This window comes from Pundamilia nyererei, unplaced genomic scaffold, assembly GCF_000239375.1.
Source record: "Pundamilia nyererei isolate P.nyererei 1_Seehausen unplaced genomic scaffold, PunNye1.0 scaffold00004, whole genome shotgun sequence".
Lineage (NCBI taxonomy): Eukaryota > Metazoa > Chordata > Actinopteri > Cichliformes > Cichlidae > Pundamilia > Pundamilia nyererei.
This window is the reverse complement of record NW_005187405.1, coordinates 7,793,880-7,808,782: the sequence shown is the minus strand read 5'-3', so window position 1 is coordinate 7,808,782 and position 14,903 is coordinate 7,793,880. Positions and strand designations below refer to the sequence as shown.

Sequence of the window (14,903 nt, the reverse complement as noted above, 5' to 3'; positions counted from 1 at the left end):
GGATAGGACGCTTTAGTAAAGTGTGTTGCACAAAGTCTAGAAACTGGTCATTATAGTCTATTGCTAGATGGTTGTCAGGCAGTGTAAGTTTGATTGTTGGTGCTATATAAATACAATTAAGGGCATAGTAATATACATGTGGATCAAAATTAGATGCTATTGTCATGACATGTAAATGACAAGATACTTTCATAAGGTGATATAGGTGCGTAAATGCTTAAAAAATAGGTAATTGGAGATAATTTATCCCAATTTCAGGAGTGGGACCACACCTCATACACGCTCCTTCCGATTCTCTGTCTATATATGTCTATATCCCCAAACCACAGCCTCAATTCATGCTCACGCCGTCTGCCATTATCTACTTCAAATGCTGTCAAGTCTGTAACAGGATATGGTCCCAACTAGTGAATTTTTCCCTTTTGCTACAGTACGTGGTTGTTAGGGCTCATGATGACATCATACTTTCTCATATAGATAAAAACAATCAGGAGTCTAAGATGTACTTGTTTGCCAAGTTTGGTTTCTCGTCTCCAGATGGTCTAAGAGGGGTTCGTGGACAAACAAACAAACAAACGCACAGACAGAGATTTTGTGTATTATAGTGTGATTTACTGATTTAGTCCTGTTGTTAAAGTTTGTTTCTTGGTCTCACCTCTTAGGATTGTTTTAGTGTGTTATGTGGATATTTTTAATGTTTGAACTCTAGAAGATTAGCAGCTGCTATGGGAGAAGCTAGCAGCTGTCCGGGAAAAACTATGAATTAACTGAAGCCAGCTGTTTTCTGCAGGTGTTTGGAAACATCAAGCTGAATGACGAGAGTCACATCAACCAGCACAACAATTTTAAGACATTTTTCAGCGCACTCATGCTCCTGTTCAGGTGAGCTCAAAACTACATTTAGGCGGTGCCGCTGTTCTGAGTAAAGCTCCTTTGTTGGTGTTTGGTGTTAATCATATATGAATGTGTTATCGGTCAGATGTCAGCTGGATATTTGTTTGTGTTAACACCACCAGGAGTGCTACAGGGGAGTCCTGGCAGGAGATCATGCTGTCCTGTCTGTCAGGGCAGGAGTGTGAACCAGACCCCTCCATCGCCCCCCTCACTATGTCTCCGGACCACGAGGGCGGCTGTGGGACCGACTTTGCTTACTGCTACTTTGTGTCCTTCATCTTCTTCAGCTCATTCTTGGTCAGGACCAACAAAAATTTGCCTTTTCAGGTGTGTTGCAGTCTGCTGTGCCTTTCCTCTTAGGTTCTTGCCCTTGTGTTTTTTAAGATGCTGAACCTGTTTGTGGCTGTGATTATGGATAACTTTGAATACCTGACACGAGATTCCTCAATCCTGGGTCCCCATCACCTGGATGAGTTTGTCCGAATCTGGGGGGAATATGATCGACTGGCGTGGTGAGGCTCGCTCTTTTATCAGTTTGTGATTTGAAGCAGACCTGATCAACATTTAGGTACTGTATTTATCCAGCAGAGGGCAGCCAAAGAGCATAAATGTGAATGCTTTGATCTTTGAGCATAAGGAACACAAGCTGCTTTTCATCAAGTCCACAGTGGCATTTAGTTCAATCATTCTAAATACTTTCAGAAGAAAAGTCTGCTCTGTTTGCATCTTCTGTCTGCACATCCCCTCACTTCTCGTTTTTGCTTTCCCTCTGAAGCGGCCGCATCCACTACACGGCCATGTATGAGATGTTAACACACATGTCACCACCCCTCGGCCTGGGTAAAAAATGTCCTGCTAAGATCGCCTATAAGGTATGAAAACATTTTATTTAACACGGAAAGGCCAGATAAAATGAAAAGTGAGAGTTTGGTTATATAAAATAAATATAACACACAACAGAAAGGGCATGGCAGCTAGTAACTTTGTTCAGTTTTTCAATTTAAAAAATGTAGAGAAAGCAAATGATTGGTCTTTGTGAAGTTAAAGAAGTCAGTGGTTATGTGCATATGTGTGGCTGCTGTGTGTTTTTATGTGATTTAAAAGGTCGCTGGAGGTATTGGTTTACGGTCTAACATAGCAACTTTCCCTCCTTCTTTGTCTTTGTCTCTGGCAGAGGTTAGTGTTGATGAACATGCCCGTGGATGAGGATATGACTGTCCACTTCACCTCAACTCTGATGTCACTCATCCGCACAGCTCTGGATATCAAAATAGCTCGGGGTTAGGGTTGTGATTGCTTTAGTTATCATTTATCTGCTTTTCTTTTGTTTTGCTGAGCAGTTAATGTCTTCAGATTTCACATTTTGTTCCGTCAACAGTGCATCATTAAAAAAAATGGTTAAAGGTGAGTGTTTGTCTCAGGTGGTGAGGACCGTATCGCTCTGGATACTGAGCTGCAAAAGGAGATCAGTATTATTTGGCCTTATCTGCCCCAGAAGACATTGGACCTACTGGTACCTATCAACAAAGGTCTGGCTCTAACTAAGAAGGTGATTCTCACTGTAATGCTGAGAGATGAGCAGTGACAATTAATGGAGTGCTCCTGCTCTCACAGATACTGACATGACGGTCGGGAAGATCTACGCTTCGATGATGATAATGGATTACTTCAAACAGAACAAGGCCAAGAAGCTCAGGCAGCAGCTGGAGGCTCAGGTCTGCTCAGCACGTCACTATGAACTCTGTGACACCTTCTTTTTTGTAACTTTAGTTTTTTATAAATTTACTTTTTTTTGCACCCAGTTTGTTCAGGAGGTAGAGTAAGCCATCTCACCTGACCTTTAAAGGGGACCTATTGTATATCGAGTTCCTGATTGCTTTAAGTTTAGGTTTCTTTTGTTATTTACCATTCCTTAAAAAAATTCTTGACCATATTAATGATATCTCCTATCACCGATGTCCTACAGAGCCAAAAATGAAGTGTTCAGAGCAGCTCTGTGTCCGAGCTTTTCCCTCATAGCGAGTACTTGCTCTTTGGCCATGTTAAAGACAGGATGTTTCTCATTTCAGACATACTGTGCAAATACAAGACCTTAGTTCTACATATATGTTTAATATGCACAATAAAAGACACATCCTGGTCTAAAATTAGTCCAAGAGTCCTTACAGTGTTAATGGAGGCCAAGTTAATGACATCTAGAGTAAGCATCTGATTAGACACCATATTTCTAAGATTTTTAGCACCATAAAATAACTTCAGTCTTAGGTGATTAAGAGATTAAAGAGCGATTTAAGAGAGAGGGAAGCATGTATTTTGTAAACAGAAATGGTCCCAGCATAGAAACCTGTGGAACTCCATAATTAACCTGAGAGTGTGAGGAAGACTCACAATTTACATGAACAAATTGGAGTCTATTAGATATGATTCAGACCACTGCAGCGCAGTACCTTTAATACCTATAGCATGCTCTAATCTCTATAATAAAATATTATGGCCAACAGTATTAAACAGGATAACAGGATAAGCCACTGTCAGAGAACATAAGAAGATCATTTGTAACCTTCACTTAAGTGACGTCTGTACTGTGATAAAGTCTGAAAGCTGACTGAAACTCTTCAAATAAAACATTGCTCTGCAGATGATCATTTAGCTGTTTTACAATTGATCTTTGAAGAGTTTTTCAGATAAAAGAAAGGTTGGAGGTTGGCCTATAATTAGCTAAATTAACACAAAGTTGTCACGAAGACGTCTTCAGTCTTTTCTGTATTTGTCTCATTTCAGAAGAGTAGCTTGATGTTCAAGCGTCTGGATGCTTCTGCTCTCCCCGAGGACATTCTGTCTAACCAGCCACTGCCAATGATGCCGCACAGTGCTGGTTCAGCCCTGTGAGTCTGCAAATGCTTGCAACAGTCTGTACTTATGTGTGATTCTGAATGCCTTTGCTTACTGTTTTTCTCCATCTTGACACAGGACCAGGGGAGGCTTTGTGGCTTTGAGCCCCATTTCACCTCAGGAGCTGTTTTTGGAGCCCATGAGCTCTGACGTTGATACCAGTCAACAGAATCTGGTAAGACAAAGGACCAATATAATTGTAAAACATAAAACATTATCCCCGTGGCAGGCTTTTTGGCAATGCTCTGACCTTTTAATTTATGTAGTTTTTGACTCAGAGTAATTTGCACTTGAAAGCAGAGCTTTTCTGCTGCTTTGATCTTATGAATAAATGTTACCGTAGCATCAGTGTGCTGCTTAGTTTTAATATGCCAGAGCAAATAAACAAAAGCAAATACTTTATTGCATATATTATATCTTTTACTTTTAACTCCAGAGGTGTCATCGAAAAATTCAGCGACTCCAGCCATCAAAAATCAAAAAATCATACCTGATTTAAATGTGATCTCCCTCTTAACATCATGTCTTTGTGCACCTCTGGATCACTTCCAGGACAACTGCTTTTTAAAAATCTCTCCCTCAAACTCCTTTTTCAAACTCTAAACTTGCTTAGCAAGGAAACATCATCTTCTGTGTCAAATTGGCTGTCTTTTATTCGAGGATCAACAGAGCATAAGAGCTGGGAAACCAGCTGCAAACCAGCAACCAAACAGCAGCTCTCAGTGGAAGAAATCACAATTCCACCAGAACCATGTTTGTTGAACATTCATGGAGGTTTGCACCATGAATTCATCCCCCAGTGAATGAATTCACTGTCTCAGACTGGCAGCGCTGCTCACTGGCATCACCTTGAAGGTGGGATCAGCAAAATTTGAATAAAGGTGTGTTTTTGTTTTGTTTATTTTAATTTTTATGAGCAGTTTCGCAGAGTGGCTCTGATGGCACGGCATGCTGTTCTCCAACACGAGATAACTTGAAAATGCAGCTTTTCTTTTGTGCACTTCCTATTTTGTAACCTCTTCAGGATCCTGACCATCAGTTTGGGAATCACTGTCCTCACAGCAAAGAGTTTTACATAAAAATGTAATAAAGCAAAGTGTTTGTTTAGGTGTAACGCCACAAAAATTGTATAAACATGTGATGACTGATGCCGTTTTCTCAGTGCCTTGCAGGGCACCGCATCGCTGCTCTCTGTGCGCCTGTGTTTTATTCCTGTGGAAGTTGGAGTCAGAGCAAAGGGAGATTGTCAAACTGTAGATGTCTGCTGTGTCTCTACTGTCTGGTTTTAATGGTCTCTACTGCTTGTCAGTTGAATGATATAAAGTTGATCTGGAATACTTAATTTGCAGAGGAATGCGTTTGGCCCTCAGACAGGCGTTGTCTGGCTCTGTTTGTATAGCCATTAACACCTAAACATGCATGACTGAATGCACTTCCAAGCTGAAAAAGTCCATTTTTCGATGTGAGCTGATATCTTTGTTGTCTGTTTTTCTTTTTCTTCACTCCTTGCTCCTCTTTTACGACCGCACTCTGTTTCTGCTCCTCCTTGAAGTCAGTTTTCCTGTTGCAAGTTCTCCGTCTGTTTTTGGCTGGAATGGCTTTTGACTGGATGGCGATGGAGATGGCTCTGATAGATAGTACTTTTGTCAGTGATGAAATGGCTTGTCTGCCCCTCCTCTCACCTAATCAAGATGTCCATACACAGCGGGAGTCCTGGCAGGGATGAGCCTGATTGGTGCTCTGTATTTCCTTGCGCTTCCTCTCTTGTTTCTGTACACACCTAGGTGGGCGAGTGCAGTAGGGGGATTGAAGCCCCACTGGAGCTTCCACTAGGGAGGGGCCTGTGTGTGCGGGCCTCTTCCATGCCTCGTCTGGCTGTAGAGTCGCAGGTACACACATCTCCCATGACACGGCTTCTGGGCTGGATCTCGAGGACGTCAGGGGCTGCATGGGCTCTTATGCCAAAGTCTGTCGTTCCTTAAGTGCACGTGATGCTGAGAAGTTCAGATCAGTAGAGTTTTGTTTCGACATTTGTTACTTTGGGAGGCTGAATAAGGTCCAATGAGTTGCTAGAACGGGCTGTGATCTTCGAATGCTGTTGCCTCATCTTGTTATGACAATTACTTTCAACCACAGAGTAAAGGAAAGACTAAACCTCTCAAATCTTTTAGGCTGCACTGCACTTTTGCACTGGCTAAAGCATGAAATATCATTTTTATTGTTTGGATCAAATAATCTGGTGGTAACAGAAGTATGCTTACTTATTTCCTTGTGTTTGTGCCCTGTTTTTCTATGTTTGTTGTGTGTGTTTTTAACTTCAAGCAGGCAGAGGTTTCTAGTGGCTCCATGAAGCGATCAGTCTCCACTGTTGCAGATCAATGTGTGAATGGACTTTGGCAAGAGGAGAAAAGCCCTGAGCGAGTCTATCGACCTCGTCACAAGAGCTATAAGGCTGCTGGTTAGTCCTGCTCGCCTGCTGTTAGGCAACTGTGTTCATAGATAATGAAGAGCTGCATTGAATGTAGTCCTATGACATTTATATCTTTATTTTCCTTTTCTTCTTTTTCTTTTTTGCTCCCTTGTATTTTTGCATTTCCTGTTGCACTCTTTCCTGAATGTCCCTTTAGTTTCTCGCTCTGAGCGTGGCGACAGGGAGCGCGGTCGCTCCAAGGAACGCTGCCACCTCCTGTCTCCAGACACGTCTCGTTGTAATTCAGAGGAAAGAAGCTTGCAGCCCTCACGATCCTCGAGCGTAGAACGAGCAGATCCCCAAGATAAACAGGTAGGTATACCTATTTAACTAATCATTAACACAAATATCCAATCAGCCCATCACATGGCAGCCACACAATCCATTTAGGCATGTAGACATGGTCAAGATAATCTGCAGAGGTTTAAACCGAGCATCAGAATGAGGACTTTGAAGGTAGTATGGCTGTTGGTGCCAGTATTTCAGTAACTGCTGATCTACTATAATTTTCCATTTACAGACCTGAGAAAGATAAAATATCCAGTGAGTGGCAGTTCACTGAAAGAAAATGCCTTGTTGATGTTAGATGTCAGACGAGAATATCTAGACTGCTTTGAGCTGATAGAAAAGCCACAATAACCCAAATAACCACTTCTTACAACCAACATATGCAGAAAAGCATCTCTGAACCTTGAAGCGGAAGACAGCAGCAGAAGACTGCACCAGGCACCCCTCCTATGAACTAACAACAGGAAACTGAGGCTACAATTCTCACAGGCTCACCAAAATTGAAGAAGATTGGAAAAATGTTGCCTGGTTTATTGAGTCTCAGTTTCTGCTGTAACATTTGGACGGTTGGGTAAGAATCAACATGAATGCACAGATCAGTTGGGCCCATTAGTACCATCTGAGCATCATTTAAAAATCACATCTTACCTGAGTATTTCTGATGACCATGCCCATCCCTTTATGGTCAGAGTCTATTCATTCATATACAATTTAACTTAACAATTCAGAGACCCGTGCAGTGGGGTTCACCATCATGTACAGTGGATACCCAAATACTGATAAGAAGAGAAGAACACATCAGAAAAATCACCTGCTGTTCTGAAAACAGCAGAAGACCATTTCCACCACTCATGTAAATCAAGAGAGCAGGCCACACATTCAAAATGGGCAGAAAAAACGTAAAACATAATAAGTTTTGTCTTTAAAATGTTGTTATTGGCGATTGTTGATTAATTTATTCTTTACTTTCACTTTCAGGGCAACAGCTCAGACAGTCCGATGCCATCCACATCTGAGTCCAGCACTCCCAGTGGCCGACGACCTCTATCGCAAACTCCAACCCGCTCTCGCCCTCACATCTCCTACTCCCCCCTCGTGTGTCGCACACAAGCCTCCATCGGTGAAGATGAGGATGAACCGGGCAGCCCTGAGACCATGAGGCGGAGCAAGCCCACACGGAAGAGCCAAGAGGGTGTCCCAGGGGAGAGGCAAAGCGAGGCCACCCGGCGCACATCCCCACCTCGACGCTACCCTTCTGAGCCCTTCCTGGCTTTGCAAGAGGACGACCACAGCCCAGACCCCTCTGGTCCCATGGAAACGTTGACCTTCGAGGCGGCCGTGGCCTGCAGCCTGGGACGCTCAAACACCATCAGCACGGCCCGTCCACGCTCGCGGACTGGCTGGCAAGTCCCCAACGGACACTTTCGAAAGCGTCTGGCACAGACAACCTCAGTCGCTAGTTGTGACCCTCTAAGCGACACAGAGGAGGACGACAGGTGCTAGGGACAGGAGGCGCAACATGAACGGAGGAAACAGAATGCCAGAGAGATGTCACAGGACGCTGTACGACCGCATCCAGAGCGAAGGTTAATGCGACTCTTTCTGCATCAGTGCTTCAAGGCCGCGAGCCCGCTGGATGTTTGGTAAAAAAAAATCCAAAATGACGAAGAACAATACTTCCTGAAACTGTAGTTGCCAATTCACACAGAACACTGACAATAAATAAGGTCTATTTCCTGACTTGTACTTGATGATAGAGAGTAATAATATGTCACAAAAAAACAAATGGATGGGTCAAATTATGTCATTTGTGTCAATAGGTATTTTCATTTTCTGGAGATGTTGCTCAATGATTCAGTGTTGCTCTAAACAGTATTTATCTGTGGGGTGTGTGAATATGTAACTACATTTTCTTATAAATCTATTGTTTTGTAAATACATTGTGATCATTACACCATCCCCATATATAAATTAGACCAGATCGACACAGCAAGCCATCGTGAGGAGGCGATCTGATACTTACCAGACAATGTGGATACTAATAAGTAACACTCAATGATGCTGGATTTTTTTTACAGTATGAATGAATGTGAGGAGGGAAAACTGCCTGATTTTCCCCCATCGTTTTTTTCTTTTTGCTATTGAACATAATAAGTTGTGAGAAATGAATACAGTTATAGAATAACATAGAATATGATGCTTATTTGTTATTTCACCATGCAGTGTTATGTAAAGCCATGCCACCACCGAACCTCAGATATTTGCAGACTTTTAATTATCCTTTGGAGATGGTATTAAACTTTTATTTTTACCAGTCCAAAAAAAATCCTTTAAATGAGAATTTTTCCCAACCATAATTAAACAGGATGTTTAATTGTTTGCCATGAATACAAAATATTTTCATCTACCGGTAGTTTCAGTTTTGTTCTGTTTTTTGTTTTTTAAACTGTGAATATTATACGAACCATATATGAACACTGCAGACACACCACGATGCATTTTGCTTCAAATCTCCACATTGCTCTATTACTTACAAATAATGTACAGAGAAATTATGCTGTTTGTATTATGTAGAGAGTGAGAGACAAAAAATGAAAACGGTGTCAGCTGATGAGCTTTAAACGTAAAGGAATCCTTGGAAAATACTCATTTTAAGGTTTGTGTATTTGTTTTATTTGCCTGATGAAGGCCAATTCTGTGAAACTCACTTAACCAAAAACTTGGAGTTCCTGGAATGCAAATACTTTGTGGGTTTTTATGTGTAAAATAGTTGTATATACAAATAAAGGTGTTCACAAGTTGCCATTGTTACTGTTTATCTTTTTATTTCTCATTTAGGAGGCCAAGTGAGACATCAGAAAGCTTTGTGACATCTTGAGCACTGCAATTAAAAACCAGTCCGAGTGCAACTGGAAACTGTCAGTCTGTACATTTAATTCAAGTACATATTTTGCAAGGAAAACAGCAAACAAGCACAGAAGTTTATTGAAACGTGCTAACATACATGGAAATACAGATATGATTCATCAAGTATATCCACTATCCCGCACATGCCTAGCCTTGTTTCTCTAACTTTGTGTCCAAACCGCTCAACCCGAGCTGTCCCTCTGACGTACTCATTTCTAATTTTGTCCATCCTGCTCACTCTCAGTGAAAATCTGAGCATTTTCAGCTCAGCCTGCTGTCTTCTTCTAAACCTACACAATAGCAGTTCTCACTACCATCTTGTAAAACTTGGCTTTTACTCTTGCTGCTGTTCATCTGTTAGAAATCACCCTTGACACTTGTCTCCACCTGCTCCACACTGCCTCCACTCTCTTCTCCACCTCTTGCGCACTGTCCATTGCTTTGGATGGCTGACCCCAGGTATTTAAACTCTTCCACCTACACTACCTCTACTCCTTGAGAGCTTGAAAAGAAGGCAATTGGACTTTTGTAAGTTTTTGAAGCCATTTCGCCTCTCATCCAAGAGGCTTCAGATGGTTGAGAGTTCCAGGCTGTAAACCCCCAGTGTGGGGTGCCGCATTGGAGATGGTCCCAAGAGTCACTAACAAACTATTTCTCTTTTGAATTGCCACCTAAGCTAAGGAGTGAAAAAAGGAGTCACTGGGGCCAACAGATAAAACCCCTGTAAGACACTGGCCCACCTCAACAGGATGAGACTCAGGTGTACACCTGCTTTTAAAGGAGAAAGGACACTCTTTAGAGGGTGTCACTGTTCACATTTTTGGACAGAGAGAAGTAAAGGAGGCCAACTATGCCCAGTGTGAATGACCATCCTTGCCATAGATGGTGGCTGATCAACTGCCAGCCACCTACAATGTAGTCCTAAGATCCCTTCCAGCGCCCATTGACACTTTGCCTCAGATGACCTCAATAGCTCACGTGATGGCTGGGTGGTGCAATTTCTCACAGAGGCTTTATCAGCTGGCCCTGGCATTTATAAAATGGCCCGTGACTAAGGGTGTAAATACCCTGTAATTGAGTGGAATTTCAATGTATATTATTTGAAATTACAAAAGAAAATCATATTAATATACAAATGCTTGAAGGTAGGAACACTAGAGTAAGGTAGTAACAAGTCAGGCTTTTACAGGAAACAAATAATTAAACTGTAAGTGCAGTAGTGCATATGTAAATTTAAGAACTGCATAATTTCCTGGTAAATTAGCAGAAAAACAAACACTATTTCCCCATTTTGGACCATAAGTACTTAACTCAAAGGTATGCTGTACTTTTGTGTATTACAGGCAAACTTGCCCAACTTCTGAGTATTTTACAGGAAAGGAGAGACATATTATCCTGTAAGAAAGAGTAAGTAAAAAATGTAAACTGAATTATAGAAAATCCATCATTCTCATTGAACATAATGAATATTAAATGATGATGTAAAAAAAAAAGATGCAAAAATATAACATTAATCCATTTCATATTCAAGCCCACTCCCTGAGAAGTACAGCGTACCTACAATGTAAGACTGAGAAATATTGTTTCTCTACAAGATTAACAAACTATTTAAAATTAGTTATGCTGTACTTAAGTTATTACTTACATAATTGTGTCTCCTTTCCTGTAAAATACCTGGAAGTTGGGGAAATTTAAACCACTCCATAATATGGTCTGAATCCCAAAAAGTACAACATATTTATAATGAAAGATGGAGAAATATTGTCTTTCTGCTAAATTGCTAGGAAATTACACAGTACTTAAAATGATTTATGCACAATTTAAATTATAATTATTTCTGAGTATCCTGTAACACCAACCCAACTTGTTAACCCCTTATTATAGTGTATCTACCATTAAATATTTGTAGGTAAATATAATTGCAAAAAGGGTCATTTCAAATCAAATACACTGGAATTCCATTTGATTACAGGGGAATAACATTCTTAGTCGCAGGCCGTATTATAAAGTGTTACCCGAGTTTATTGCCTTGGACTCCCACCAATATCCTTGGCCAATATCCAAAGACAAACTTTGAAAGACCTTTGAAAAGCCCGATGATCTATTGTTCAAGACTACTTTAAAAATTAGAAGGAGGTCTGGGATTCTTGGAAGCAAAATATAAAGAAATAACGGGTAACTCAAGACTTTTGCACAGTACTGTTTGAGCTAGCAAAAGCTAGCCTCACCCCCAAAATTGATTTTCTCTTTGGTGCATTGATTATTTTTCTCTCTGAGTCACTATGAAATGTAATAATGGGGTCTCCTGTGTATATATTATAAAGTCAGTGTTTGCAAATAGAGAGTCTGGTGAAAGAGAGGCTGTAAAGAGGTCAGAGAGTGAAAGAAGGGTTTGAATAGGTGCACTCAGTTTATTAGAAGCACCAGTCCAAACACTGCGGAAAATATTACTGCTAAAGTTATATCCTTACAACAACTTACTTCAGAGAAAGTTAAGAAATATTATCAGGAAAAGTTTCTCTGTAGTTGTTCCACAAGTCTGTTACCTAGTCCCAAATGACTAAATGTCATGTGAGACATTTAATCATGTGCACACGTGAAATACAATCATTTAAAATGCAACTAACAAATGAAAAAAACAAACAAACAAAACCCCCTTCTGGATAACAAATAACTTGTTAACGCCTTACATGTGGAAAAAGGTGCACCCAGATGTATCAGTAATGTTCCCAACCCCTCCCCTAACTATTTGACATATTACCTAATTTCAGCTTCAGATGAGGTTTAAGTAGCCAGAGACGAGAGGGCTGTAACACAGCTAAAAAGTCATGGACTAAACATATATAGGCATTGTGCTCTAAAATCTACATTATGTATTTAAAAAAAGTATAATGTAAAAAATATATAATGCACATGCATGCACCAAAACTGGAAATTAGATTTTTTGCAATGAATTACAGTGTTAGCTGTGTGGAAAGTGAAACCATTAGCTTCTAAGCAGGACTTTAAATGTAATTATCTGCTCAAAAAAAGGTTATTTATATACTTGTAATACTCTATAAGTATTCCTTCATATTAATATAGTCTTTTTTGTAGCGATTAAATATTTAGAAATACTTTTTAATAGTTATTTTTTTTTTGGCTCTATTTTTCTTTGGCTTTATGTCCAATCAGCATGCAGAACTACAACCTACGTCATATGAAACGGACTGATAACATATCCTTTGGCTGAAGAAAGAGCTAGCAAGGAAGCAAACTGTTAAATAATACTCACGAAGTTAAAGGGCGGAAATGTCTGTACATTCAGACACCCAGACAGCTGAGTGACTCGGCCAAAGTTACAGCTGAAGTAGATATTTTGCAGAGACTGCGAGTCTTACACAGGAATGAGCGATACTTATAGAGGAAGTCGCCCAATTGGCTAGCGTAATAGTAGCTAGCTCAGCTGCTAGCTGTCGTTAGCGAGGGGAGTTCTTTGTTTTGTTTTTCAGGTGGAGGTCCAACTAAACATGAAGAGAGACTATTAGTATTTAACTTTTACTTAGGAGTTTTATACGGATAAGCATGTAAAGAGTGCCCACAGCGGTAGTTAGCTGAACAGTAACTAAACAGTTTGTGGTGTAGAAAGTAAACAGCCAAGGGGGGCAACTTTAGCAGCAAATATCTTGTTTGTTGGCGTGGGTCAGGAAAGGACACGACGACATGGGTAACTGTCTCAAGTCTCCTACAGCAGACGACATTTCTTTGCTCCACGAATCCCAGTCAGACAGGGCTAGTTTCGGTGACGGGACAGACCCGGACCTGGAGCCACCTCCGCCCTACCAGGTGAGCAGCTGCTGAGTCTCAACTTCCAGGTGCTTTAATCCAAAAGGGCCGGGGGAGGGGAGCGGAACATGCCCGACACATGAGTAACATCATAGTTTGTGAGGTTAATGTCAGTTAAGAACATACATGCTAACATGCAGTAGGTGGTGATAACAAAGGATAACTCAGTTTCATATCTGTGGCCCTTTGAGAAGTAATCATACGTTTAGTATGTGTTAACAGAAGGCATTTATCAAAAGTTGTCAAACCAGACAGCTGCTGCATTATTCACCTTATCCCAGCACAGAGCCTAATCTAGTCTGACCACTTTCTTCAGGCACACAGTTAGCTTATAGGGGGAAGCACATGTTTTGGTTTCATATTGTTGTTTTCCTGTTTGTGCTACCAGGAGCAGGCTCACATGCCCATGTACCATCCTACACCCAGCCAGGCTCGTCTGGTCACGCAGCTGACAGAAGAAGAGCAGATCCGCATAGCTCAGCGCATTGGCCTGATCCAGCACCTCCCTAAGGGCGTTTATGATGGAGGGCAAGACGGCTCAGAGAAGAAGATCAGAGAGTGAGCATTTTACATTTCTGAAATATGATGAGCTTACAACAAGCAGGGGTGCGGTCCACAGGGTTGCATTTTTTTAACCTAAGAACTGAATAGACATTTTGGATCTCAGGCTGGTTGCTTCTCAGGAGTACATCGTAACAAAGTTGTTTAGGAGTTTGGCTGTTTCACAGTGTGTCACACTATTGTTATTATTAATGCAGGAGTGTGTCCTTATAATAGAAAATTATTCTGTCTGAAATGTATATATATTATAGGTTAGATATAATAAAACATAAACAATCAATTTAAAAATCTGAGGGTATGAAGTAAACTCTGTTTAGGTCAGATGTGATGTTGCAGCTGTTTTCAAACAAAAGCAAAATTTGGCTCATTAGCTTGAAAACAAACTGCATTTGTACTTATTCTTTCAACTTTTGTGGCACAAATTACTCTGTCATCTGTTAAAACATCTGTTAGCCTTAAGTAACATGTTTCCTTTAACTCAGCTGGTTCCCTGTTGTGTCCAACATAGTAACAGTGACCAGAAATGAAGCAAAACCACAGTCCGTTTTCAAAACTGAAAAACGTCCTCTTTTGGTCCCAGGTTTTTTAGAGCATCTCTGGTCTCTTTAGTTTATCCCCCATCTGTCTCTTTACTGCTGTTAAACCCAGTGACAGAGCTCCTAAGTAGCTGTTAGCAGACTGCTATTATACCTCGTTGGCTAGACAGCATTGGAATTTTAGAAATGAGCTATGTTTCAAAAATTAAAAAGCGAGTTAAGAAGTGTTAGTATTAATTGTTGTGTACATTAGGTTTGATTGACATTGTGTAGAACAAATCTGATGACACCACATACACCCAGAAAACCTATAACTTTTTATAGGATTGGAAAAACAAAGGAATCTACAGACAGTTGTGGGATCTTTTTGACAGTTGGGTTGGTGAAACCCACAGAGTACACACAACACAACTGCTGATGCCACTGTAGAGGTCAAAAGATAACTGTTGTTGCAAAAAGACATGATTCACTAGTATTTTGGCAGGAAGTTGTGTTGTATAGCCACACTATTATATCATGGCAAAAAAAAA

General features: G+C 40.7%; 2 protein-coding genes across 4 annotated transcripts in view; both read left to right on the top strand.

Moving 5' to 3' along the window:
- LOC102215393 (voltage-dependent R-type calcium channel subunit alpha-1E-like) overlaps positions 1–9,344 on the top strand; it is a 75,513-nt gene extending 66,169 nt beyond the window's left edge. The window contains exons 39-51 of one of the 3 annotated variants that reach the window (XM_013912666.1): positions 791–882; positions 1,017–1,191; positions 1,279–1,406; positions 1,670–1,766; positions 2,069–2,174; positions 2,316–2,423; positions 2,509–2,609; positions 3,676–3,779; positions 3,865–3,961; positions 5,571–5,675; positions 6,112–6,244; positions 6,414–6,568; positions 7,523–9,344. In XM_013912666.1, the coding sequence (XP_013768120.1) occupies positions 791–882; positions 1,017–1,191; positions 1,279–1,406; positions 1,670–1,766; positions 2,069–2,174; positions 2,316–2,423; positions 2,509–2,609; positions 3,676–3,779; positions 3,865–3,961; positions 5,571–5,675; positions 6,112–6,244; positions 6,414–6,568; positions 7,523–8,047 (1,926 nt within the window). In that variant the 3' untranslated portion in view covers positions 8,048–9,344. Of the gene's footprint in view, positions 1–790; positions 883–1,016; positions 1,192–1,278; positions 1,407–1,669; positions 1,767–2,068; positions 2,175–2,315; positions 2,424–2,508; positions 2,610–3,675; positions 3,780–3,864; positions 3,962–5,570; positions 5,676–6,108; positions 6,245–6,413; positions 6,569–7,522 lie in introns of all 3 variants that reach the window. The other 2 variants (XM_005721437.2, XM_013912669.1) reach the window with 2 other exon arrangements.
- A 3,314-nt stretch (positions 9,345–12,658) lies between these two features.
- LOC102215106 (RING finger protein 11-like) overlaps positions 12,659–14,903 on the top strand; it is a 7,283-nt gene continuing 5,038 nt past the window's right edge. Inside the window, exons 1-2 of the mRNA XM_005721436.1 lie at positions 12,659–13,276; positions 13,665–13,834. Of these exons, the coding sequence (XP_005721493.1) occupies positions 13,154–13,276; positions 13,665–13,834 (293 nt within the window). The 5' untranslated portion in view covers positions 12,659–13,153. The remainder of the gene's footprint in view (positions 13,277–13,664; positions 13,835–14,903) is intronic.